Raw genomic sequence first — 27,462 nt, 5'->3', positions numbered from 1 at the left:
ATTGTGAAGCATCCAAAGCACACAAGCCCTGCCCTTTTTACAAGCTGAAAGGTTGTCTGAATTTCACGTGGAAACACTACATAAAAAGAATTTTACTGCTCTCCATTAGACTTTTAATTCTTAAAGGATTATGAACAGGAAACCTTGCAGGACAAGGGCAGTTACTAAAAGCACATCCTTCTTTTCAAGATTTTAATTATTTTTTTTAATATCGATAATGGTGGTTTATACCCTTTCAAGCAGCCCGAGTAAAACACCACACACTACTTAATAATTTCAGACTAAAAATCCCAGTTAGTCTTGTGATGTAAAGCCAGAGAACTAAGTGACTCATGTGTGCATGTGAAAGGGGAAAATATGAGAACCTTACTGGCAAAAACGACTTGAAAGAACTCCAAATTATGCTGAAATGCATCATGACGGTTCATCCTTTTACAGGAGAGAGAAGGAAATTTTGTGGAGAATCTGCAACAAAATTGCTCCCGGTCCAGTGAAACATTTCTGTGCCAATAACTAATGCATTAATAGTAATTAAGCCACATTCACAAAACAAGCTGGGAAGTATAAGGGATATTACCACTAGCATCTTTGTTTTCCAAGATACTTTTCTGCTGTTAATCTTTATTTTTATCTGTATTCTGTCACTTAGAGTGTTCTGTGCATAACTGCATCTGTGATCTCTCTCAAAGTAAAGTTCATAGGTCAAATTCAACTGTTCATACTGCCTCTTTAATTTCCTTGGTATGGCAAGTCAGGAACAGGTTTAGTTCTAGCTCACCTTCTCAACATCAATGAACAGTTGGTATGATTTTTCAATTTTTGAGACTGAGGTGGCATGAAACATGCCAAGTCCTTAAATTGCCAATGTTTTGGAGATCACAAAGATATAAAAATGGAAGCAAAGCACATGCCTAGTATATCCAGAAAAGTCAAAAATTAAACTTTTGCAAAAAATGGTCAGTTATGACATCACAGCCTGCTTTCCAAAGCCTAAATGGTTACATCCTGCTAACACACATTGTATTTATAAAACTTCAAAATGGCTGCTGTCAAGTGCACGAGGGGTAAATACAGCATTTTCTCAGCCCCGTACTTGAAATTTGCTCATTGGGTCTGTTTCAGTTTCATCCCAAAGCTGAAAACAATCTCAGTAAGGCTGCTGAGGAAGATGGTCAGAGCATCAAGTCTTCTCATGAGCCACCCAAAGACTGCCACCATCTTCAGTGAGCCCAGCACTTCTGCAGGCTCCAGGATCATCCATGGAGAAACACCATAAGAAGCAGAACTGTCATTAGCATAACATAGAAAAAAAAAATCCTCATACTCTTTTGATTGCCCACATGAGCATTTCTTTTATTAGAACTTGTATTGCTACGAACATGCAAGGATGTTTCTTGTGATGATTTACAGATTTCAGTAATAGTCCTTGCCCTCGTTTGAGAAACAAAACTGCCTGGGTATTTCAGACAGTTCAATCAGAGAGATGTCACATATTTTTCAAGCAATTGACAAGGAGAAAGCCACAATTCCTACTGTGAATAGCCAAACTACATTCTCTATGACAAGATCTTTATCTCATGACTGTCTGTAAGAACTACATCTTCACTTTTATTCGTTCAATTATTAATGTCTCAAATACTTTCACAATAGGATTATTAAAAATAGGTATGCTCTGTTCCTACCTGTTCAGGTAACGTAAAACTACCCCTAAGAATAAGCGAACATACAAAAGTGACTGCATACTTATACCACATTCCTCATGCAAGGTACAGATGGTGTTACCTAAAAAGATCTCATTGTTTCTGTTAAGTGTTTCTTAATACAGAAAACACTCTAAGAAGAAAATCAGTTATCATAGCATCTCAATGACAACACCTCGTAACTGTTGTAACAATTGCACTTTTAGCATAAATCACGCTGACATTTAAAAGTGGACAAACACTATCAGTATTAAACCACTGTACTTCTCACAAGCTCCAATCTCAAGTATTTAAATGTTTTATATAGTTTGATTTTTCCTCCCCATGAACGACTATTTAAAACCATCTGTGAAAGAGTACAGGAACACAGTTTTAATAAAACTACAGATTTCATTTGCTGTTACTGAGCTTTCAACCTCTTTATGAAGTACTTCTATACAAAGTCTGTACAAGCATCTCACAGCCTTCCAGCATTATGCTTTTCCTCAACACTAACAATAGCCAAAAATAGTTTATTTCACAACCGTTACCCATTTTTAACTTATTTACCAAAGAATGAGGTTTCTTCAGTAGGTCATAACAGATGCAAGTGATCTTGTGTTTCATCCATTAATGAGAAAAATAACGTCTAGAAAAACATTTTCATACCACTAGCCACATTTTCAATAACCTCGCTTTTGTTTTTCTTCTTTATCAAGAATAGCCTGTTTTAGACTCAATGCAGCATCTTCAAACTGGGGGTTTAATTCTAATGCTTTCCTGAAATCTTTCATGGCCTCATCAAAGCATCCTGTCCCAAAAAAAAAAAAAAGGAAGAAGAATTATCTTTCTGTAACTGCTCAAAGTCACAAACCACAACTGAATACCTCCTAATACTTTCACTAACAAAAAGTAGCAGCTGAACTTACTAGACCCACAATTGGATTCTCCAGAGGCCTAAGTGGGAGTCAGCGGTCTTCAGAGCAAGTAGCAGTGTGGTTCTGAACCTACAACAGGCTTAAGGCTCAAATCAGCCAGCTTATTCCCAGAGAAGCCCAAAGGCCCACATCACTAGCCAGATTGCCTTAAACCTGGAATACAGGCATACAGCTTCCCAGCTGATGCCTTGGTCAGGCTCCACTCTCCTAGTGTTCTCGCTAGTCCCTCACCTTCTGGATCTTAACTTTGCGCAGCCAAGCTCCAAGAAAAGGCACAATTTTCTTACGGTATATTCAAAACTTGGGCAGCAAACTCCCCAGAAATGGCTGACAGCCCACTGCAAGTTGAGAAGGCTGCGCTCACTATGGCTGCACCTGCTTCAGAGATGCTTCATTTGGTTTAACGACATTGTTTGGAATTGGCTAGTTTTACCCCCAATGCAAATTTTTCCAAAACTGAAACTGCACCTTTCCCTCTTGGTTTTCCCAGAATAGCAGCATTTCAAATGACACAGCCGCACACCCGCAAGCTGGGATATCTAACTGCATACACAGGGCAGACTCACAGCTGAAACGTCCTGTGATTACTTGACAAAAACATTTTCCTGTCTGCACCCCCTGTTCCTGGTGTCACCTCTTACCCTCTCCCCCCCCACCCCCCATGCCAGGCAGGTGCCTCCATCTGCAAAACCGAGGGAATTACTCTCGGGCTCCCGGTGAACCCTGGGATAAACCAGCGCTCCGGGCTGCTCCCCGCCTCCGGGAGGGCTCCCTGCGGGGCGGGCGGCCCAGGCGGGAGGTGCGGGGGGCAGGCGGCGGACAGGCCGCGCCGGGCGAAGGGCCGCCGCTCGGCCAGCGGGGCCGCCCGGGTCGCTCTGCCCCGCCCCGGGTCAGCCGGGCCAAGGGCCCCGGGCCGCACGGCGCTGGCGTGCCCGACTGCGCGGCCCGTACCCAGCCGGTAGAGCACCAGGCCGCGGTTGTAGTAGGGCACTTCGAAGCCGGGCTGGCACTCGATGGCGGCCGTGTAGTCCTCGATGGCGGCGCCGAACTCCACCCGCAAGTACTTGATCTGGCCGCGGTCGTTGAGGGCCGTGGCGAGGTGGCGGCCGGCGCTGCGCGGGGACAGAGGGAGAGCGGCCGTTAGGGCGGGGCGGGCGCCAGCCTCGCGCCCCCCGCCCCGGCACGTACCCGGCGGCGGGCCCCGCGCAGCGGGCAATGAGGCAGCTGTAGAGCTCCTCCGCCGCCGCCAGCCGCCGCGCCGCCAGCTGCGCCTGCGCCGCCGCCAGCAGCTCCGCCGCCTCCCGCTCCATGGCGGCGCGGCGGCGGCGTCACGCGGGGCGGGCGCGGCCTCACGTCACGGCGTCACGTCACGGCGGCGGCCGGAAGGGCAGCGCGGGGGGACGGAGGGCCGCGGCGGGCCTGCCAGGGAGCGCGAAGCGCGCGGGGCGCACGGCGCGCCAGCGGACACGGCTGGGAAGGAGAAAGCAGCTCAAATACTGGGGGGAAAACCCCTTTAGTGATATTAAACCTTTTCTTCACAGAACGGGGCTCACTGGTACCTGGGCCACGCGTAGCCGGGGCCCGGCGCCAGGGCAGAGACTCGGCTCCAGTAGTGCCACGGGACAGCGCAGCTCTAAGCGAAACATTCCTTAAACCTCCGTGTGTAGCAAGGAGACAGTTCAGCTCCTGAAATCTGCTGAACAGATGGCAGCTGCTCTCTTCGAGCTACTTGGGGGAAAAAAAAAACCCCACCCACACACAACAGCTTAATACCACATTCCAGCGCAAAGGCTCGTAGATGTTGTTAGTTGCAGTCCTCACCGGAGCTGAGGGACCCACAGGCAGACGGCGGCAAGGATGGGTAGATGTTTGCAAGCCCTTTATTGCTTGGCAAAAGAAAACTGCACAAATGTATGCCTAAACTAGTGTTACCACTCAATAGTACAAAACCATATACAACAATATTACCAGAAACACCGTGGCATTATTTCAACTTACAAATTACTTCCTTCAGAAAACATGGAATTTTGAGAAAACCCAGTAATTTCCTATGGACTTACCTTTTACTTTGAGCAAGCTCCACCTTTTTTGTATTAAGATTAACCTACATTCAATTTGCATGGTTTTGAAACTAGGCTCAATTTACAGTTAGAAGACAATGCTTTTACCTTAAGCCCTTGTAAAAAAAATTAACAAAAAGATCAAATTCATTAACACAGTCCTTTCTTCGCATAAAGGGAACCACTGAAGGTTTTCACTTGTGGCCTTTTCTGTTTTGTTTTTTTAAATGTTTCTCTAATAGTGGTACTGCCTGTTAGCATACACCACACTTGTGATGTATTTTAAAATACAAGTACATTGGTAACATTGTATTTTTAGGAGGCATAACAGATAACGAAGATAATCAGTCCTTTATCCTGTGCTATATTATATTGTGCTGTGGCACAGAGGACAGAAGTTATAATTGCTTGCTTCTTTGGCTTTCATACAGTGCTTACACACACTGCACATCCAGAATCGATACTCCAGGATAGGGTCTCCCGTTGCAACACATATAGGAAGTTTCCCATCACCACTGCTGGGGGGGGGCGGGGGCAGAGAAAAGAAAAGAAAGACACAGAAGAGTAAATAAAGCTGAAAGAATAAAAACACAGTCTTAAAACAGCAACAAACACTTGTTTTGTAGAAATTTGCAAAACAGCATAAATAGCAAATTGTGTGTCTACAGCTAGTTACACAACTTGTGGTGCTCTTTTGTAAAAGACTGGTTCACTATTCAAATGTGTGCCACTTTTTGCTTAGTAGTTATTAAATCACTTAACACCCCACTTAACACAGCCACATATGTAAATCTTCACACAATAAAATGTACACCCCCAGAACCACAGGGTTAACAAATCAGGACCAGCAGAACCAAAAGATAAGTGAAAAGAAGCTGTGAAGGTCATATTAAGGTCCAATTAGATGCCTGCACTATGATTACATTTACTCCTCTGAAGAGTCAACATGAAAACTGCTAGTGAGACTCTATACACCTGCACAGTAAAATCAAACAATACTGGTTAAAACCCTATTCATTAAAAAGAAAATTAATTACAAAGAAAATTTCATAATAAATTTCCATACAAATTCCGTGCTGTTAGCAGGAAACATGTCAGACGCTATTATAGGCACAGCCAACACAAGGACTTAAAGCGTGCCCTTCATATTCTGATTCTTTCACTTCACAAATCTGTATGGTGTGGAAAGATTAGTATGTGTAATTCAGAAAACAGTGGAGACTTAGTGGTTAATGATAGTTAAACATTCACTTGTTGATATTTGCATCATATCAGGATGGTGATGCAAACGGCAACATCATTATTTTAACGGCATGGGACACCTTATCAGAAGTCTTAAAACTCCTGTGCTCTGTCTGCATGCATTTCAGATTAAGATGAAGTTATATCTTTACGGCAGTTCCTCAAATACATTCAGTGTCTATTCTCCCAAATAAAAACAGTCACTGTCTATTCTCCCAAATAAAATTGTGGTGTATTTCTGCACACTGGCTAATACCTGCATCATTCTGGCCTAGTATCTGGGTTGAGCAACAAAGCACCTTATTAACGTGGTCACACAGAACTTGCTAAAACGCAAAATACACACAATAGCAGAAAAAACTGCTAGTATTAGTACAGTATCACATAAATACAAACCCACCTCTCAAGCACATCATCCAGATCAGATTTTTTGTTATACTTTGAACTATGTCTCGTGAATATCTCTAGAGCAAGGTCTTCAAACTGTTGCCGCTGCTCTGGCCTAAGAGTTTCCAAGGATTCTAGTTTAACAAAGGCTTTTGAACAAATATCAAATGCTCTGTTTGCACATGCACAGAGTGCCAAAAGGGAATAGATTTCAACTGCAGGGATAATGTCTTCATAATCCTGCAAATGAAGAGCTAAGAAATAAAGGGGGGGGGGGGGGGGGGGGGGGAAGAAAAAGAGTCCAAGGAAGTTATTGCATATCTTCCAAGAAGTGCAGACATGTGTATGAAATATTTACTACTAGCTGAATCATAGGATGGCTTGGGTTGGAAGGGACCTTCTAGATCACCTACAGTTCCAATCCCCCTGCCATGAACAGGGTCACCTTCCACTAGACCAGGTTGCTCAAAGCCCCATCCAGCCTGGCCTTGAGCACTGCCAGGGATGGGGCACCCACAGCTTCGCTGGGCAACATGTGCCACTGCCCTTGCCACCCTTGGAATTTCTTCCTAATACCTAATCTAAATCTGCCCTCTTTCATCTTAAAACCGTTATGCCCCTTGTCTTATCACTACATGCCCTTCTAAAAAGTCCCTCTCCAGCTTTCTTGCAGGCCCCCTTTAGGTACTGGAAGGCTGCTATAAGGTGTCCCTGGAGCCTTCTTTTCTCCGCAGTGAACAACCCCAACTCTCTCAGCCTGTCTTCATAGGAGAAGTGCCCAGCCCTCTGATTGTCTTTCTGGCCCCACTGTGAACTCACTCCAACAGGTCCATATCCTTCTTATGTTGGGGGCCCTAGAGCTGGATGCAGTACTCTAGGCGGGGTGTCGTGAGAGCAGAGTCAAGGGGAAGATTCACCTCCCTCAACCTGCTGGCCCTGTTTCTTTTGATGCAGCCCAGGGTACGGTTGGCTGTCTGGGCTGCAAGCACACATTGCCGGCTCATGCTAAGCTTCTCATCCACCAACACCCCCAAGTAATTCTCCCCAGAGCTGCTCTCAACCCTTTCTCCACCCAGCCTGTATTTGTGCTTGGGATTGCCACAACCCATGTGCACAACCTTGCATTTGGGAGACAGTATTAATCTTACAAATTGGACACAATGAACAAAAGTCTTTTCATTGACATGACTACAAATCATGCATGGTTCAACACTTTTCAAAAATAAATAAAAATAAGGAGATATGACTGGGAAATTCAAGTGTCTTTTTGAGACACTTTTTTTAAAAAAATATGTTAGAAGTATTTGAAATGGACCTTCATTACTTGGACAAAGAATTATTTGCTTCTCTGACTCCCACAAGTTTTTTTATGAAGCTCTCCAGGGAGCCCTTATGTGAATTCAGGCATGCATGCCTTATGATTTAAAGACAAACGAAACAGTCAGCAGAACATCTACAGATATTGCCCAGTTTAACCTAACTAATAAGTTAGATTTGCATTGTACTCCAAGACCTTCCAGGTATCTTGACTGCAGCCATATTTAATGCATTATATGGTTGTTTTGAATTCCATGGATCTAGCAAGAATAGAATAATGTACCAACTATAAATGAAATTATGTGCTGTGCAGGTCTGTAAAATTAGAACACTTTCTTTACAAGGTTAAAAATTAAGCCCTACCTGTTTTAAGTGCTGCATCTACAGAACCTTTATAGAGCTGTCTTTGTGCAAGTATGAAAAAATGGTAAGCCTCAGCTCCTCGCCAAGCATTGTCTGCAAAGCGATTAGTTGAAGAAAGAACATCTTCTTCCAGCAAACCAGCCAAAGCTGAAGCAGTCTGAAAACAAAGTGGTATCACAAGTAATTTTTATATGAAACAGATTCAGCAGGAAATGGGGATATATGAAAAGAACTTTTCTGTACTTGGTGATTACACCACTGTGTGTGTTAACTAGGGAAAATATAAATACAGGGACCTAAAGTGAACATTGTTAGACATTTTATACAATGCATAGGCAGAACATATGGTGCAGATTGTCAAAGATAAATATCATATACATGTGTACAAATATATTCTGTGCACATCTGCAGACTCGTTCATAGTTTGGATTAATATTGCATTTCAACACCAGGTTTCTTAAAACTTTGTTTAAACTATTTAATTTGTACATAAGAACATAAAAGTGTGACCAGGAAAAAAAAAAATATCTTCCATTCGCTTTCCCCATATCTGAGCCATCTCCCCTGCTAAATTAGAGCCAACATAATCTCATCACAGATCTCTCTTTGGGATTGATACTTCTAAATGGGGGGAGGGGGGGAATATCTGGAGTTTTAGTATGATTTTCACTGTTTAGTGAAAATATTAAGAACACCACATTAAACTTAGGAAGAAAAAAATATGTAAATACATATTATTTAAATCTCTTAAAACAATACTTCAAACATGATGTTTTCATGGAAAACTTGCTTTAATGAAAGCTTTGTTCTTAGCAGGAAAAAGGGTTATTAAAAAAACATAATAGCCGCACATGAAGATAGCTTTATTTATTCTGATTAGGTAGCACATAACAGAATTCAGAAAGAAAAAAAAAAAAAAAAAAAGACACTCTTACCTCTGAACTTTTTTCTTTAACTCTTCCCCTTTGTGCATTTTGCATTTGTTCATGACACTGTTCTATAAGTAAGGCTGATAATACGTAAAGCTTTTTAACTCGTAAAGGCTTTGTCCTTTTCTTTGATTCTTCATCTGCAATCTTAAAAACAAAACCAAGGAATTTAATGTAGATTTAAAAACCGAAAAAAATATTAAAAGAGCTGCTTCATTTTCTTGGACAATTGCATGTTGGTACAGACCTAGGAAATCATGCCAAAAGCGATTCTGCATTTGAATGTAATAATTTAGACTGCGAGCAAAACTATAAATGAAAACGTCAAAGTGAAGTATGCACATTATTCTATATTTATTTAGCTAACAAGTATATAGAGCCATATTCTTGGGAAGGATAAATCAGTGTAACCACGTATAAAGTCTATTGACTTAATATAAAAATAAACTAAAAAATAGCAATTTTGAAACACTGAAGTTTCAGAAATACATAGCTTTCAATAAGGTCTGGTGGTTTTCCTGGAAAAAATGGCTTTTGAAAGCAATATATATAATTTACTATAAAAATTACATACCAGTTACAGACTTCAAGTGCTACGTATAGAAATCTCTGTAGCCAAACCAAACCTGAGCAACTTCTTTATCTTAAAAGCGTATCACAGCAGTTTGTTGAAGGTATCAATTGAAGAAATACAAAAATTTAACTTCTAGTTAATGACGCTGCAATTTTTAAAAATAAAGGAGATAAAACTAATCCACACAACATATAAAATAATGTGGACATTGCACCCAGGCCAGTCTACGTTACTTGTTTACTAGGCAATGGAGGGCAACAGGACATTTTCTGTGGTCCAGTTCATCTCATTCTGAAGTGAAAGTCTCAAAATTAATCAGAGGGCTTGTGTCCTGAAAGTCTCCTCTCCCCTGCCCACACAGTACATCCAGGGTAGCTATTTAAGATAGAGATACCTGAATTTAGGAGTTGGATTAATCTTTGCAGTATCCTGTATAATGGCATCTGCTTATTGCCTGGACTTTGTTAACACTAAAATAACCCCAGGAAAATAAAAGTAGCATGGAAATAATAAGAGCTAGTCCAAAAACCCAGTTTTAACACAAAAATAAAACCTGCAATACCTTGAACATGAGTTTAGCAGCTTCAAAGAAATAATTGGCTTTACGATAGAGTTCTATAGCATCAAGGATTTTATTCTTTTCCAATAAATGACTTGCATATCTGGCTAACAAGGATCCAATCTCTTTCATATTGTGATTTTTAGCCAGCTCCACAGCTTTATTCCACTAGAAACAAAAGCAGACAATTATCAACCTCATTTTTTCAAATACATTCTCAGAACAAGCTGGTTATCTGTGAATAGGTTGCAACATTTGTTTGCAATACTTCATCACCATTTAGAACCAGGCTACTAAAAAATGAAAAGTAAAAAGCAGGAGAATACAAATGCTAACATCATTGCCAGTCATGTGATACAGCAGGCCTGTGAGACAAATGCTGAACCTCTGTCCAAAACCACATATAAAGCAGTTGCTTCTGCTTTGGTAAAAGCTTTGCAAAATCACTTCACAGCTGCTCGTAAGTGGACACGTGGATTTCAATACTTCTGGTATTCCCAAAACCCAGACTCTCAAAAGCATGTCTAAAAGAGGACTTCAGCCCATAAGCTTAAGGCAAAAACAGTAACAATTTACTTACCCTTCTATACACCTCATTTTGTCTGTGAGTTTTCCTGATCTTCAACAGTTTGGCTACTGTGTTTGCCCCAATCAGAAGTCTGTCAGGACTGAGAAACTTGGCTGAATCTGACACCTAATAGCCCTTCAGATCCATAAACTAGGAAACTGTTCACATAAATCCAGCACCAGGCAGACCTGCCATTCCCATACATCAAGTTCCTCATAGCCATCCTCATTTCTCTCTTATTCGTGTTGACACAGTTGCACAGGTGAGTCACACTGGGGAACAGCTCTAGCCGTAAACATACCGATTGTTTTTCAGATTGGTTCTTTTCCAGCTACATCCTAATGCAGCCACAAATGTATTTGCATCAGTACAAGGAAAGAGGGGGATGTGGAAAATGAACAGCCAGAAGCTCTCCAGTCTTCCTCCCATTCCATCAGGAGGCAGCACGGCCTGGCTCTACAAAGGCCACAAATATCTGTATGCTGAGCATGCTTACCACACACAGACATACTGGCTTAAGCCCTGAAGTATGTGTTTTCCAGAAATCACAACAAATCATCAGACACTTAACAAGGGCTTCTATTTAACCAGGCACCAGGATAGAAATGTCACTATTAAATTGGTATCAGTAAAGCAGATTATCTATTGCTGTTTTACCTGGTTGAGATGTACACAGGTATCCACCGCATCCTTTGGTCGATTACATTTCAGAAAGGCTGACACAGCTTGTTCACACATCCCCACTCTTACAAACATATAAGCTATATCCTGCAAAAAGCATCAGCACCATGTTAAATTCACTTCCAGATTTTTAGTACTTTGTGTAGCAACTGCAATACTATTAAATTCTCGTTTAATTTAATTCCATGAAGTTGGGGGAAAAGGGTTGTTTGCTTCATGGATTCTGTGACAACACCACACACAGTTGTAAATCTTAGAACAGTGTGCTACTTTCACACACTGCCTCTAAACATAAAAAAACCCAAAAGATACTTAAGTTGGGGTTTTTTTCAAATCAAATCATACCAGAAGGACTGTGCTCTTATTATTTAGAATATTTTAAGAAATTTCACTATTATAAAGAGGTTTAAAAGAAAGTGCCATGTCTTGCTTTGTTCAAACAACTGGAAATGGCTTTAAGTAAGCATGTTTTGCATCCTTCAAGCATTTTGGAATAATCGTATCATAGTTTTAAATTAGCTACTACTTAGTAGGTCATTTCAGGCTATACCACCTACTTTCCCTCCTTTCAGCAGAGTATCTTCTATTTTCCTTGTACATTAGCATTCCCACCAGAGCTACCATGTAAGAAATTAAACCAGAAATAGCAACCAGGAAGAATTTGGGGAAAACAAACCCCAGTGCAGACAAGAGGACAAAAGCAAATCTAAAGTAAGTATCCAGCCATAAGGAGTGACTTCTCAGTAAAGCATAGCTATTAGAGAGAAATGCCACAATTTGGGGAGGAAAGCAGTAAATTATGACTTAGCCATGTGGCCATAAACTGTGATGAATAATCAGGTCTTTCTGGGAACCTGGACAATTGGGGAAAGGAAGAATGGTGGAATATGAAAACAACAGTAATACTGGTGATCAATACCAAAGTAACACCATTATGCTTAAGTGAGTATGTCTTATATTGCATTCTTTTTCTCCTTCTTTCTTAACCCTCCCAAGACGGGAAATTTTAAATAAATAGTTGAACATAAGACAATGAAAAATAAAGGTACTTTTTGCTTACAGGGAGCAATTTATTATTCTCTGGAAGCGAGTTAGCTAGATTCTCCAGTCCTTGGTAGTCCTCTAGCATGTAGTAACATTCAGCTAAACGTTCCTGGTTTCGTCCTTGCACATAGTACTGTACAGCATTTAACCTAATAAGAAAAAAAATAATAATATGGCAGCTTGTGATATATAAAAACATAGGTAACTTTGCTTGAAAAAGCTTTCGTAGCTAGACTTTCACTTTTTCTGAAATGGACTAAAATTTTCAGAGATCATTATATTGGAGTGATAACAAGATTGATTCTCTGACTAGCATAAGGTTAGGAAATCAAGGAATCTTAAAATGGTATTCCCACATCTGCACAGATCATAGCTGATAATGGACAACAACTTACAACTAAACTTTCACAAAAGGGCTTTAATGTCATGCCTCCATATTTTAAAAATGCAAGCACTAAGATCTCCAAGACCATTCTCCAAAGTTACCTAAAGCATCTAAAAATCAACTTTCAAAATCTAATCACAAGTTTGCAACCGCTTTCGGACCCAAGTTCTTTGTGTTAATATAGTCTGGGTAATTGCAATTCATAGGAGAGCTATGGAACTCTATAAGGCAGAGCATTCCGGATGTTAAAAGTTTACATGGGCGTAGAAGGAAACAAGAAAGGGTCATGAAAGAAACTTTCTCTGCAAGTTGTTAACTATGAAGATGTCACTTCTGGCTCAGTCAGTACCTGACTGCAAGATGCATTCTTGAGAAATAATGTTACATGTGTGCACTGTTCTTAAAACCTTCCTTGGGTGCCTGGAGACAGATCCAGGTCAGAGAGAACTCCGGACCTTTCCAAATATTTGTAGGTTTAAGCATTCTAGAAAGCTTGTGGTTAGTTTTGAAATTCATTGATGTTTAATAATTCTCTCCTGCTCTTAATTGATTATTTTTTCTTTAATACTTTCTATAAACAGTCCAATACAACTGTATAGGTATTTCTTTTCCCCTCCTCTCCTTTGAAGAAGACAGACTTCTGGCAAAACTGAGATTAATCACATTCATTCTTTAGAGAGTTGATCAACAGCTATCTGTTTAAAGGTACATGCAGTGATAGAACCATAAAGGTCTGAGCTAAATCTCACAATTCCAAAGTTATCCCATATATTGCATCTTGACTTTCCTGATGTCTGTCCCTCATCATAATTTAAGGCTTGTCGTCATTTTTATGATTTCCTTTGTAATTTCCTTCTTACTAGTTCCCCTACAGAACATACCATTTCTGACGGTCTGCAAAATAATCTCCAATAGCATTGTGTGCTTGTTCAAGAAGGGCATCATCTGAATCACCTGAGCCAGTTTTCAATAGCTGCAGTACTCGAAACCAATCTCCCAGTTTTATCCGAAGTCCAATGGCAAGATCTCTAGTATAAACAGAACATAGCAGGAAAGTCAGACAGCAAAATAGCTAACAAAATCTTGAGAAAAGCATCCAAAAGTATTTTCATGTTCATAACCTACATTGCAGGTATCACAGTGATCATTGTTTACAATTTAAACAGTATTCCATAAAAGCAAATACTCAGAGAGCTCACAGGTTATACTATATGCATGCACTTCCCTATTAGCCATACTCCTGTATGAGCAGTTAAATGAACAGCCAGCAAGACAATGGGGCTGATGTTACTTCAGGTTTCCTCTTAATTTGGTATACCCTTTATCTTTCACTGCTGACCGCTACAATAGATGGCAGCAGCTACAGGAGGCTAAAAGTAGAAGGGAGATTGATGGAAAAGGCCAAGGAGCAAGGAATATAAATAATAAAGCTAAATCTGAGATGTAACAGAATGGATTTTAGAGACTTCTTTCAGATTCAAGATGACTTTGGATGACAGAGAAAGGACTCTGAAAAGTCTTTCCTTTTTATTATTCACGCATATATATGACCCACCATTTGTCTAGCATGGATTTTTTCACTATATAGAATAATTCTATAGTACTTCATAAAGAACTAATTTGCAGATGCATAAAAAATAAATGGGAGAGATCTATACACTTCTTTTAAAAATGCCCTAAACTTACAACTGAGTTAAGGAAGGCAGCAGCAAGACAGTGCAGTCAGCTAAGTAAGAGTATCTATGTAAAAAAATCTAAAATTGTATTTGAAAAATAAATCTATTTCAGCCTGATTTATGATATGTCATTATGAAGATTTTTCTAGTGGTGAGGAGACAGGTCAATACAGAATTCCCATATTCTTGTAGCTGGAGGATAACATGCTCTACTGTTCAAGAAACCAGTAAAAAATAAAATAGGAACTCTGACTTCGGCAACCCTACAGTGGTCAAATTTCTCTTCAGCATGTGGAAAAGAATATGCCATATCTACCAAAAAAAAAAAAAAATAAAATCAGTGTTGCAGTGTGACTGAAGCACTTACAAGGCAGTCCACCTCTACAAACTGGCATAATCCCATTGGCTAGTTAATTATGTGCAAGAAAGTTTTCCATTACCAAGCACTAACAGGCATCCTTCCCCAGCTCCTGCCTTCCCCCACCCCCCCTTACTGAGGAAGAGGAAGGTTCGTGATTCTTACAGCATGAAAGAGGAAATATTTTTTTCTCCATCACTCCGTACTTTTTTTCATGGCTTCTTTAATCAAAGCTTAGAAGTTTCACATGTGCGTAAGTGATACACGCTTCTCTATGTTTGACCACCACCTACAGGCCACATCGTACAACTGCCGCTTAGTATTTCTCGTCCTTTTTCAGTAGACAGTGCTCTAGCTAATTACTTAGTATTAATTTATATTTCCCAGTAATACTGTTAATTTTACTTTTAATTTTTTTTAATTTTTACTTTTTTTAATTCCTGAACAAAAATTGGTCCAGAATTTAAGCCAGAGTCCTTTCTGTTTCTCCAGAGATCACCATTCATTAAACACACTGTTGTTTGTATATGTAATTGGAAAGAACACATACTTGGCTACGAGCTAAAAGCAACAGTACATAAATTAAACGCTTGTTAAGATTATTTGTATTTTTGGAATCTCAGTTGAAATACTGACAAAATACTTGCAAGAAAAATATTTATGAAACACAGCACTACCTAGAGCAGCTGAGGTGTTGCAATCAGTATGGAATGCACTGATTTACATACAGAATTGGTTATCTATGGATATAACAAAATTCTCTCTATATGATGTTCTTCTGTCTTCCAGAAACTGATAAAAAGTCTTCAGTGCTAAAACAGCCACTCTTTATTAAGGCAAGCAGGGTTTTTTTCAGACTTTTTTCTTTTATTTGCTGCTGAGATAACTACATGCAATTACCTTCTGTCCATATCCAGATACATTCTTTCAGCTTCTTCGAATCTGCTAAAATAGGCTGCCACTTCTGCTTGCTTCATTGACTTGCTCTGCAGGTTGCCTAGACGCTTCACAAATTTAATACCTTGATAATCTTTGCATCGTACAAAAGCTTGTTCAGCAGTCTGCAGATCCAGCTTCTGAAGAGCAGCTTCAGCCAGGAGACGCCTGTATGAAAAACAAACATAACAGATGGAAAAGTAGCTATAAATTAAATTAAATTAGGATCCATTTAACTAGTAATTATTTAAAGAAGACATTCAAGTTACTGTGATTGTATTTTTTACTAACTAATCTTAATTCAGTTGTATGTTTATCCACAGTATGTTCTGTGATCTATCCAGTACAGGCTCAGTGACAGATGTTCAAATAACTGATAATATTATTTTGTTCAGCTGTAAAAATGGACACTGGCTTGGAAGGAACTGGCAGGGCTTGAGTATTACCATTGTCCTACATAAAATGTCTGGCTGGCCTCAATGCAATCCCATTTAGGTATTTCTACCTATACATATATCATAACTTTAAGCCTTGATGGCAACCTCAGTCTGAAGGCCTCCAACTAAACTGGCCATGAAGAATAAATTATCCTTCTCATGCATCTGGATGTTCCTTGTCCAGTTAGGACAGCAGACTGGGAAACCTTGTACTGGTACTGCCCCAGTGGCTAGTTCTGCAAACAGAATTTCAACCTTCAGGCCAACCTATGTCGATCAGGTGCTTGAATGTACTCTAGAATTTTATGCAAAAATAAGGCTAGGTAAATGTAGACTGGCTGATTGACACTGTGAAACAAAGTCAGCGCAGTAGAGCTCTGACAAAACCAATAATATTATCACTGTATTCAGTGCCCTAAGCCATACTTAGGCAGTATCAACTCAGTATTTTTTGAATCAGTTTGAGGTTAGTATCACTTCAACTCAGGTGCTCGTCACTGACATCAATGAAACCAAGAGAAAAACAGTACGGTAAATTCAATTGATCTGCAACATACATCATCCTCTTTGTTGCATTCTAGCAGTAAGGGCACTGTCCTGTTCTGATCTAGAATATATTTGCTTTATATCCAACACTTTTAATCCATCTCTTCTGTATCAATGTGACACATCATATATTTCCTTGCATAATGAAAATTAAGTTCATGGCAATTTTGGAGCAAGGTGAACATTTGATACATATTTTGTGATTTTACAATATAAAACTTTTCCAAGGTGCAGACTTTCAAAACTAATAGTCATTTTGTATTTAATAGATGGTATTAGTAAAAAGCATGAACAACTTCAACACTCCAAAACCCTTCAGATAGTTCAGGACATAGTAAAAATGAAGACTTGCAAAATTAACATTTTACTCTACATACTCAAACTAATAAAACTACAGTACTATTACAGAAACTTTCAACATGTAGCTATCACATCCCGGGTTTCAGAATGTACGTTCTGGAGACAAAAGCACAACTCGATAGGAAGGAATGCTTTTTGGCACAAACTTTTAAAGCAAGTTGTGTTGGCCAGTCTTTCAGCAATTCTAAATTCCCCTTTGAACTGTCAGAATTAACAGAGAACTCTCACCACACCTTGATGCAAGCCAAACGTCTAACACAAAGAAATCCATTAGCTTCAAAACAGCCAAAATTACTAAAGAAAGGTACAGATAAAGAAATAATCTCCAGAGAGTTAAAGAGAATTGGCATCATTCAACAAGTAACTTGTCAATGGAGTTTTAGTTTCTGCTACTGACTTCTCATTAAATTGTCTACTGAGGCATTTACTCTTCCAGCCCTTACAACACAGGATATTAAATAGATTTCCAGAACTCCTGTTTTCACAGGTTTACTCTTGCATGTTTGCTGTGCAGGCTTTTCAGGTTTAGTTTAATAGCTGAGTGCATGTTATGTTTAGTTTAACCAAACCAACATCTCCTTTTCTCAGATTACTTCTAAGAGGCTGCATCATAACATGATTGACATACCCAGACCTTCTCATTCCTGTCCTCCATAGCCTGTCCAAAATGCTACAAGGTTAATCAGCTGCTCTTATTATCATTCTAATGCATTCCCTTTACTGGGTTTTAAGCTCTTCATTATTAAGGTTCAATATAAAATACCTAAATAAATAAACACCTTCTCAACTTCTGACTATTTGAATTTTGATTTACACCAAAAGTTAGCTTTCTGCCAGCTTTTTAATTTCCTTTAGATTCACCCTAAAAGCATGGAGATTTGTTTTGGGGCTCATATAGCATAGAGCAAAAAGGTATCCTGAGTCTGCACCTTATACCAAATTACCATGGCACACAGCAAGTTTACATTCTAGGTAGTACAACATTTATAAAATTATAAGAGTTCCAATTTAAGAGCAGCCCACTTTTTTGGGTTCAAGAACTAGAAGCCTGGGGAAGAACTGGTCCCAAGTTCTTTTTTTCAGATGGCTGCTGAGGAGTCTTGAACACTTGCTCAGCATCTCCTGAAACATGAATTCTCAAATGCTTAGGAACAAAACCCACATCATCTTGCATTCGGGAAATCGTACTGCCACACAGCTTGAAACTGCCCAAACACACCAATTGAAAAAGAGGTGGGGAGCCAGGCTAGCCGGGGACTGCAAGGCTCTTTGGGCCTTCCCTCAACACTGTAAACTCCTTTGGATGTGATTCAGTCCAGTGAAGAGACATGCTCAGTTAGAACAGCAGCCCTTCAGACTGCAGTTGAGCATGGTTACCTTTTTTTTTTTTCTCTTTCCTGAATGATTCTGTTTAAAGCGTATCCTGCTTTTAATTTGAGGTTTTGTACTTTAATACTAGGTCTATCTGAACAGGAAAAGAATACAAAAGAACACAGATTTAAACAAAGTTGGCTTATAAAGAGATCTTACCAGAGTCTGGGATGTGGATTGTCTTCTATGAACTGGGAAGATTCCTCAATGCCAACTTTTTCAATCAGTGCTCGACTGTCTCGTAATGACCGAATCTCAAAATTGAGGATGTAATCTTTGTTAGGATGTTCAGGATTCTAACATAATGGATAAAGAAACATAATTTTATTCCACGTCACCTTTATTTTTACTCAACATAATAAATATCTACATTCAAATCATTAAGACTGACACCAACTTTTCCTACAAAAAAAAATTAGTTATACTTACCTTTAATATTTCATCCAGAAGAACAGATTTGATTTCTAAATCTTCAAAATTGCAAATATATCCAGAAGTTTGTATAGGTTCCTTGAAGTTAAATAAGTTACAAAGGAATTAACTTGTATTCTGCCTGATTAAATCCTAACAAAATCTGTTAGGTATACATAAAAAGACTTTCTTCTTCTCCAAACTAGACTTTAATTGCATTTCCAACAGGAAACAAATATTAAAAATCATTAACATTGCCAATTCCATATACACAGTCATAACTAAAAAATTTCATGTTTTCTGTAACTAAATTATGAGAGATAAAAGGAACACTGGCCAATATTTAGATTCAGCTGAACTGTTTTACAAATACCTTTACTGAAACTGTGTCTCTGTTTTCCAAAGTATACAAAAAAATATGCTCCTGAAAATATATCACATATTTAAGAAAAATACGACAGCACTTTTATCTTTCCAGGACTGATAGTTCATTTTACTTATTTGTTCCTAAACAACATTCCCACACTAGAGTTGACAAAATTTTGAGATTTCCAGAAGCAGATTTATTCATATAAAGACCTACCTAACTGAACAAAAAGCACAAGAATAATACTATTCAACATTAACTTATGAGCAAATTTGTAAAATTACTAATTTACATATGTTAATATTTACCTCTGGATCCAAGTTTCTGAAAACATACATTCTTGTTTTCTCCATCATTGCAAACAAATCTGGGTTATCTTTGGCCCATTTCATATCCCAGACATCTTTGCGTTCCAGTTTCAGCTGCTCACCTATCACTTGCTGTCCTGTACTGTCCACTACCCGTGCATCCAAGTCAAAGAAAGTCAAAACACCTGAAAGGTCTATGACAGCAACACGACTACAAAAAAAAAAAAAAAAAAAAAAAAAAGAAGAAAAAATAAGACAGCTAAGTAATATTATTCAAGGTTGTAAACCTGAAATCGTTCCCTAAATTGGCACACTCAGGACAAATTTCCCCTCTCATCTAATACTAGTATAATTCCATAGATGCAGTGAGATGCATGTGATTTTCATTTATCTGCACAGCAAAAAGAGACCAGAGACATGGAAATAAGTTTTTTATCTGCTCATACAGGACTTGGCCCTGGCAAAGGGTCTGAACTATGCCCATTTTTCATCCATCATTTTGAAGATCCTTAGTACTTCAAATATCAAGCTGAGTAAATTGCAGGTTCTGCCCCTCATCAAACTTTTCTTGACAGAGCCTAAAATTACCAATCAAACAGAATTGTTTTTTATTATTTACTAGAGGAAAATAAAGCAGATTCTTGAATTAAAGAGGCAGTGCAGTGGATGCAGGCTGTTAATATCTAAAACAGGATATCCTGTTTTTCTGCAAAGGGTATTCTTTAGGTTTTTTCCAGACAATATGAAGTATAATCCAATTACTCTTTGAAGTAATTGAAAACATGGGAAAAATATAATTTCTAAAGGTTTACATCTGAAAATTTTGAGTTACATTGGTGGTCAGTGAATCACAGTAGCCTGTATTTACTACGATGCCATTTTAAAAGCATTTCTAAATATTGAAAGGTATTTAAACACCCTTAATCCCTATTAAATTTTCAAAAGCAATTTATAAAATTAACTTCAAAATGCTTAGGGATCTGAGCCTTTTTCACTAGCACAAAGTCATTTAGGAAGGAAACAGCTTGGATTCAAAACCAAATTAATGTGGCTCTGACTAAACCACACTAAAGTGAAGCAATCTATTTTGGTATATACCTAAAAAGGTGAGTGATCTACACATGCATTATGAATTTCATTTGACATTTTTGATCACTTCAAAATAATTTTATAATGCCTTAGAAATCCTCTTTAATCAGTATATTTTTGCATTTTCTGCCAAGACTCTTGTGCTTTTTCTTGAAAAAAAAAAAAGAGCTGTTGAGTAGAAAACAACTTCAGTATTGGCACAGCTGAAGCTTAGGGAAACCAGTCTTGCCAGAAGCATTGCCACCAGCTACAGCTTGTAACAATGGAAAAGTAACATGGGATGAACAAAGGCATTAGAAGGTCACAGGAATAGAAAGAAGGCTTAGAGATGTTATGACATAATTTTTTGGTTCATGTCACAGCCACAGGAAGCTTACGTTTGGTTCACGTAATAAAACAAAGATACTTTCATATATATGTTTCCTTAAACTTCCCATACAGACTCTGAAGAGTTTAAAACATAAAGAGGGCTTTACTAACACAGTCTCTCAGAGCAATCTGATGACTGGCCAGATTTAATTAATTAGTAACAAATAAATAGTTAAGCAACCATTAACAACAACTAGAATAAATAGTTTATATTAAAATTAGTACAAAATTATTATAGAATCATAGAATTCATCGAATTAGTATTGTCACAAATTGTAGTGGTTTAAAAATCTGATACTTGCATTAAAAGCAAATCCATAACTTACCTGGAGTTGCAGTTCAAAGACAGCTGATATGCACGACAGTTTAGGGTATACTTCTGTACTATACTAACGCTAGGAAGACTGTATCTCTGAATCGTGCCAGATTCTCTTGCCTAGAGAAAAAGCAATGCTTGCTTTAGAAAGGTTTTATGTCTATGCTGTTCTAGACAAAGAAGTTTTTGCGTAAGTGACAGAGCAGGAGTGGAAAGAAGGAATGTCATCACCCTAAAAGTTCCAAATTCAACTGTTTACACAAGATACTTTAAGATGCTACAATTAAAATCCCTGATTTGAGCAGATTTGTAAAAATGAGCAGCCATAGTCCACATACAGCCCACAGAACAGTTTCAGAAGCCAAACAACTCCCCATGAACCTTCAGACATAATCTACATAACAAAAACAGATCAGTAAAAAGATCCTTGTCCCACACTGGTAAAACTGCTCAAACAGTTCCATATGACAGTATCAGCTCAGGTCTGAAAGCAGTACAGCTGTGTTCATGTAGTGTTGTCTGTGTGCTACAAACTCTCACCAATTACTTCAAGACCTGAGCTAGCTTTAAAAGTAAATGCTGTAAAATATACTGGTTATTCAAAGGCTTCAGCAACAGCAAACAGATCTAAGTACCAATGTGGTTTATTTTGCCGAATGGCACACTCCTGCCTTATGCTCAAGACACTATCAAGACACAGTCTAAAATTAGTTTGACGTCCCTGGACTGAAATGATCACTGCCACTATTTTCTCATGGTGTTTCTGTAGACCAAACAACAGATCCAGTTTGCTTTACCTACTGTTTAACCCTTATCCTGGAAATGAGTTCATATTAAACTTTAAGGTAATCCAAACTCTGTTGCTTTTTTTTTTCCTCCCCAAGGCCATCCCTAAGATCCTCAGCATAAATCACACCTTTCATCTTTGGCTTTTTCACAACTGTATACCCTATAAACTGAAAAGCAGATTTGGTCAGAAGTGTTAGAAAATCTGTAATATGCATTCAGCTTCAGCACATTTACCCAGATCTGGTCCCAAAGGCGTTTCCTCTCATTCCTTTCCTTTTAACCAAACTCACTGATTAATTATTCTCTTAACTTCATTTTTCTGATTTTTCAAGCACAAAGAGAATTCTATAGTCACCTACTAACCATCACACTTTTTTCTTTCATATTTTCTCCCCATGACCCACTGATTTCGTAAAACCCAGCCAAAAGATGTTAAAAAAAAAAAAAAAGTCACTGGAGCAGAAACATGGGAAAACAAACGTTCAAGATCTTTCTTGGGAAGGTGGATGAAATGAATACACAGTGCTCTTTTTCCATCTTTGTTCTGCTCTGCTAGTTTGTTTTAAAGCTGACCCATATTCATCTAGTTCATCTAGTGAGATCACTTTTCAGATTGGAAAAAAAAAATGCACCTGGTCTTTGGCATGATACGATACCTCATACATAATACGTATGTATAATCCATACATTTTTTATATATATATATATCATACTACAAACATGATATTATCTATCACCATATGTTATACCATTAATATGTAAATAGACAAACTTTGTAAATCTGTGTGCACTTACATACAGCCCAGAAAAGAATTCTGTAATCTGAGTTCTGGGAAGTAAGTCCTGACCTGGACTTCATTAAACCCTACGTCTAAGTATTAACTCAGGCAACTAGTCTGTACTTAAATTGTAAGCACTTGGTGAACCAGGTCTCCTAAAAAAGAGTCCAAGTTAATGGAAGTTCTTTGAGGACGTGTAGAAAGAGATTTCATCTGTGTAAGGTCTGAATTTAGACATGCTTTGAAATTATGACTACTTATGAATATATTGCAGAAAAATCTCCTGCCTACAAGCACAAGAGGCAGTTAGGAGTTAATCATGTAACTTACCACAAGTAGTATCTTATCAGATGCTGTTATTGCACAAATTGGATCTCTTGTTCCCTGAAAGTATACAAGTGATATCAGTATCAGTTTTAATGCAACAGTAAGAATGTACTGCTAAAAAAAGAAGTTTTATTTAAATATACAAGAATGTTGCCAAGCATCCACATGAAAAGGGGCTATATAACCTTGTCAGTATACAGTATATGGATGGTTTATGATATTAGTAGCCTTTGTTATGGGAATCATGATGACAGCAACTTTCTTCTCCTGCTCCTCCTCCAGAAAAATAAGAAACCCAAAATATAACAGGTGTTTAACAGAAAACACAAGGTAGCAACTATCCCTGACTCGTGAGGCTTGCAATTGATTTCAGGTACAGTGGTAAGCACAAAAGCAAGCACACACACACTCAAAAGTGAAAAAGGCTGATAATACTAGAAAAGATTATAAGGGTTACTGAGTTTCAACAGGCTTATACTTTGTTGAAGTAATGGGAGCTGCTTCTCACCAAGATAGCAGGTATCTACATACTGGACCCCAGCATATACTTTTTCTATGTTCCCTGCGGTTTGGTGTGTACTTCCAGTAATACATAATGACACAGTAACAACGCACTAACAAAAGGGAAGAAAAATAACACTTATGTCCAAAAGGTAGAACTAAAGGAAAGTTTAACTATGACCACTTCTACTAATGAAAATCTATGAACATAAATAAACCAATGCTAACTACTTTTCTTTCAAGCTACTAGGGATGCCACAATAAACTAGTTCAAAACATCACTCACTTCAATAGCTCTGCTGTAATCAAGGCGTCCATCTGCGGATCCTGAAGAGGCATCATCAATATGATAAATCCTGTAGAAAAGGAAAGTTAGAATGAAAAGCGAGTCCAAAGAAAGGATCATTTTTGATAGAATATAGGTATTTTCAATCCTTGGAGAAGAAAACATTGCAATTGGAAAAGAGAATAAAAGCTATGTCTGTTCTTATGTTCCAGTAGTATCCCCTTTGACAACCCTGGTTTATACTGATATATAGTACCTTCTTTTACTGTTACAGCCCGTATGCCAAGTCCACCACTAAACCATGTCCCTAACCACTGCATTTTTTTTAAACACCTCCAGGGATGGCGATTCCACCACCTCCCTGGGCAGCCTGTGGGCAGCCTGTTCCAATGTTTGACAACCCTTTTGGTGAAGACATTTTTCCTACTATCCAATCTATGCCATGATCAGCCAGAGTCTCCAGGAGAATGCTGTGGGAGATGGTGTCAAAGGCTTTACTAAGATCCAGGAAGACAACATCCACAGCCTTTCCCTCATCCACTAAGTGGGTCATCTTGTCATAGAAGGAGATCAGGTTCATCAAGCAGGACCTGTCTCTCACAAACCCAGGCTGGCTGGGCCTGATCACCCAGTTATCCCACACAAGCTGCATTGATGGTGCTCGGGATGAGCTGCTCCATAACCTTCCCTGGCACTGAGGTCAGGCTGACAGGCCTGTAGTTCCCTGGATCCTCCATCCTGCCCTTCTTGTAGGTGGGCATCACACTGGCTAACCTCCAGTCTGCTGGGACCTCCCCAGTTTGCCAGGACTATTGATAAATGATGGAGAGTGTCTTGGCAAGCTCCTCTGCCAACTCCCTCAGCACCCTCGGGTGGATCCCATCCAGCCCCATAGACTTGTGCATGTCTAAGTGGAGCAGCAGGTCACTGACCGTTTCCTCCTGGGCTGTGGGGACTTTATTCTGCTCCTCCTCATCCCTGTCTTCCAGCTCAGGGGGCTGAGTACCCAGAGGGAAGCTGGTCTTGCTATCAAAGACCGAGGCAAAGGAAGCATTGAGTACCTCAGCCTTTTCCTCATCCTTTGTGGCAATGTTCCCCATCACATCCAATAAAGGATGTGGATTATCCTTGGCCCTCCTTTTGTTTCTAATGCATTTGTAAAAACATTTTTTGTTATCTTTCATGGCAGTGGCCAGCCTGAGTCCTAGCTGGGCTTTCACCTCTCTAATTTTCACCCTGCATAACCTTGTGACATCTTTATAGTCCTCCAGAGTTGGCTGCCCCTTCTTCCAAAGGTGGTAAACTCTCCTTTTTTACCCCAAGTTCCAGCCAAATCTCTCTGTTCGGCCAGGCCAGCCTTCTCCCCCACTGGCTCATTTTCCAGCACATGGGGACAGCCTGCTCCTGTACCTTTAAGACTTCCTTCTTGAAGAAGGTCCAGCCTTCCTGGTCCTCTTGGCCCTTCAGAATTGTCTCCCAAGGCACTGTCAACCAGGCTCTCAAACAGGCCAAAGTCAGCCCTCCACAATTCCAACGCAGTGGTTCTGCAGACCCCCGTCCTTCCTTCCGAGAGCTGAAAAATCTGTTATCTCATGATTGCCATGCCCAAGATGTCCTCCAACCACCACATCACCCACCAGTCCTTCCCTGTTTGCAAACAGCAGGTCCAGCGGGGCATCTCCCCAGGTTGGCTCACTGACCAGCTGTGTCAGGCTGCTATCTTATGCTCCAGCAACTTCCTAGACCGTTTCCTCTCTGCTGTGTTATATTTCCAGTAGACATCTGGTAGGCTGAAGTCCCCCAGGAGAACAAGGGTTAGTGATCTTGAGACTTCTCCCAGCTGCTTGTAGAATGTTTCATCTGCCTTGTTGTCCTGGCTGGGTGGTCTATAACTGACTTCCACCAGGATACCCACCTTGTGGGCCCTCCCCCCGGTTCTTACCCTTAAACACTCAACCCTACTGTCACCATCATTGAGCTCTGGGCAGTTGAAACACTCCCTGACATACAGAGATACTCCACCGCCTCTCCCTCCTTGCCTATCCCTTCCAAAGAGTTTGTAGCCATCCATTGCATTACTCCAGTCATGCGAGTTATCCCACCATGTTTCCGTGATGGCAATCATGTCACAGCCTTCCTGCTGTATTATGGCTTCCAGCTCCTCCTGTTTGTTGTCCATGCTTCAGGCATTAGCACAGATGCACTTCAGCTGTGCTATTGATCTCACCTCCAACCCTGGCATGCTGCCCCCAGGCTCATCTCTAACAAGCTTGGTTTTATTCCCTTCCCCCTCAAATTTAGTGTAAAGCTCTCTGTGAGCCCTGCTAACTCCTGACCTAGAATGTTTTCCCACTTTAAGACATGTAAACCCCACTTGTTGCCATGTAAATTGACTCACGATCAAAAAGACTAAATTTAGCCATTGACAACAAGCCTGGAGCCAGGTATTGATCTGTGTGATCTTCTGATTACACACCCCATTGTTCCCTGCAACTGCCAGGATAGAGGAAAACACTGCTTGTGCTCCTGATCTCTCAACCAGTCATCCCAAAACCCTGACATCTATCTTGATTGCCCTCAGACTTGTTGTTTGGACTTCACTGCCAACTTGAAAGACCCATGATGGGTAGTAATCAGAGGGCCACACCAGACAAGGGAGTTTTCTAGTGACAGTCCTTACCCGCCCCGAGGAGGCAGCAGGCTTCCCTATGGGTTGGATCTGGTTGGCATATTGGGCTCCCCTTCCTCTCAGAGCAGTTGCCAATGACAACCACCACTCTCTTCTTTCTAGCAGAGCTGGTCATGGTGTGTGGGGTTGACTGTCCCTAGGTAATTCCTCCTACGTGGACAGGCTTTCATCCACATTATCATTTTCCTGGCCTTCAGCTTCCAGAGCCACTGGTATGGGAAGGTGAATCAGGCCAGGGGGGGTGATCCACCTGCTGCCCCAAGCAGGGGCCTGTTTCCATTCTCCCCATCACTTTAGACCCCTCCCATCTGCCTGGTGGTGAGCAGGTAAGGAAGCCTCCCCTTCTTGTGATGTGTCCATATGGTGCATTTGGCTCAGTGACAGCAGAGAGTGGCTCCACTAGTCTCTCCCTCTCACACTCCCTGATACTCCTTAACCTTTCTATTTCCCCTTTCAGCTCTGCCACCAGGCTGAGCAGACCTTCGTCCCCCCTGGTTGCACCTCACACAGGTGTTATCTCTGCTGCCCTCTGGTAGCAGTGACAGCCTGAGGCCCCCCTGCAGCCCATGACCTGGGCTGCTGCATGGTTACATGGGAGCTCCCGTCTGGGTCATCACATGCCTTCTGGCACTGGCTTTTGGCCGAGTGGAAACCATGGCTGGGTTTCTTCTGCAGGGGTGATGACCACTTCTGAAGCTCACCTTTTTGAGCAGTTAGAGGGATAGCACCCTTCCTGCAAACTGCCCTACGACATAACCTATAAAATTTTATTCTGCAACAAAAAGTTCCTGCAAACCATCAGCTGCCCCAACTGTCTCTTT

At 40.0% G+C, this 27,462-nt stretch overlaps 2 protein-coding genes across 7 annotated transcripts in view; both read right to left on the bottom strand.

Moving 5' to 3' along the window:
- Positions 1-1,323: 1,323 nt before the first annotated feature.
- On the bottom strand, positions 1,324-3,963 carry TTC32 (tetratricopeptide repeat domain 32). The gene is made up of 3 exons (XM_055810695.1): positions 3,806-3,963; positions 3,569-3,729; positions 1,324-2,490 (listed from the first exon to the last, which is right to left on the bottom strand). The coding sequence occupies exons 1-3, from the start codon at positions 3,925-3,927 to the stop codon at positions 2,363-2,365; spliced, it is 411 nt and encodes a 136-aa protein (XP_055666670.1). The 5' UTR covers positions 3,928-3,963; the 3' UTR covers positions 1,324-2,362.
- Positions 3,964-3,997: 34 nt separating this feature from the next.
- Positions 3,998-27,462, bottom strand: part of WDR35 (WD repeat domain 35) — a 49,202-nt gene continuing 25,737 nt past the window's right edge. The window contains exons 14-28 of one of the 6 annotated variants that reach the window (XM_027790925.2): positions 23,953-24,022; positions 23,169-23,222; positions 21,281-21,390; positions 19,497-19,707; positions 18,840-18,920; positions 18,570-18,706; positions 15,661-15,864; positions 13,608-13,754; positions 12,358-12,490; positions 11,274-11,384; positions 10,052-10,216; positions 8,922-9,062; positions 7,987-8,143; positions 6,320-6,560; positions 4,000-5,195 (exon numbers count right to left, since the gene is read on the bottom strand). In XM_027790925.2, the coding sequence (XP_027646726.2) occupies positions 5,045-5,195; positions 6,320-6,560; positions 7,987-8,143; positions 8,922-9,062; positions 10,052-10,216; positions 11,274-11,384; positions 12,358-12,490; positions 13,608-13,754; positions 15,661-15,864; positions 18,570-18,706; positions 18,840-18,920; positions 19,497-19,707; positions 21,281-21,390; positions 23,169-23,222; positions 23,953-24,022 (2,113 nt within the window). In that variant the 3' untranslated portion in view covers positions 4,000-5,044. Of the gene's footprint in view, positions 5,196-6,319; positions 6,561-7,986; positions 8,144-8,921; positions 9,063-10,051; positions 10,217-11,273; positions 11,385-12,357; positions 12,491-13,607; positions 13,755-15,660; positions 15,865-18,569; positions 18,707-18,839; positions 18,921-19,496; positions 19,708-21,280; positions 21,391-23,168; positions 23,223-23,952; positions 24,023-27,462 lie in introns of all 6 variants that reach the window. The other 5 variants (XM_005240381.4, XM_027790926.2, XM_005240382.4 and 2 more) reach the window with 5 other exon arrangements.

Source organism: Falco peregrinus, chromosome 7 (assembly GCF_023634155.1).
Source record: "Falco peregrinus isolate bFalPer1 chromosome 7, bFalPer1.pri, whole genome shotgun sequence".
Lineage (NCBI taxonomy): Eukaryota > Metazoa > Chordata > Aves > Falconiformes > Falconidae > Falco > Falco peregrinus.
This window is presented reverse-complemented; position numbering and strand designations above follow the sequence as displayed.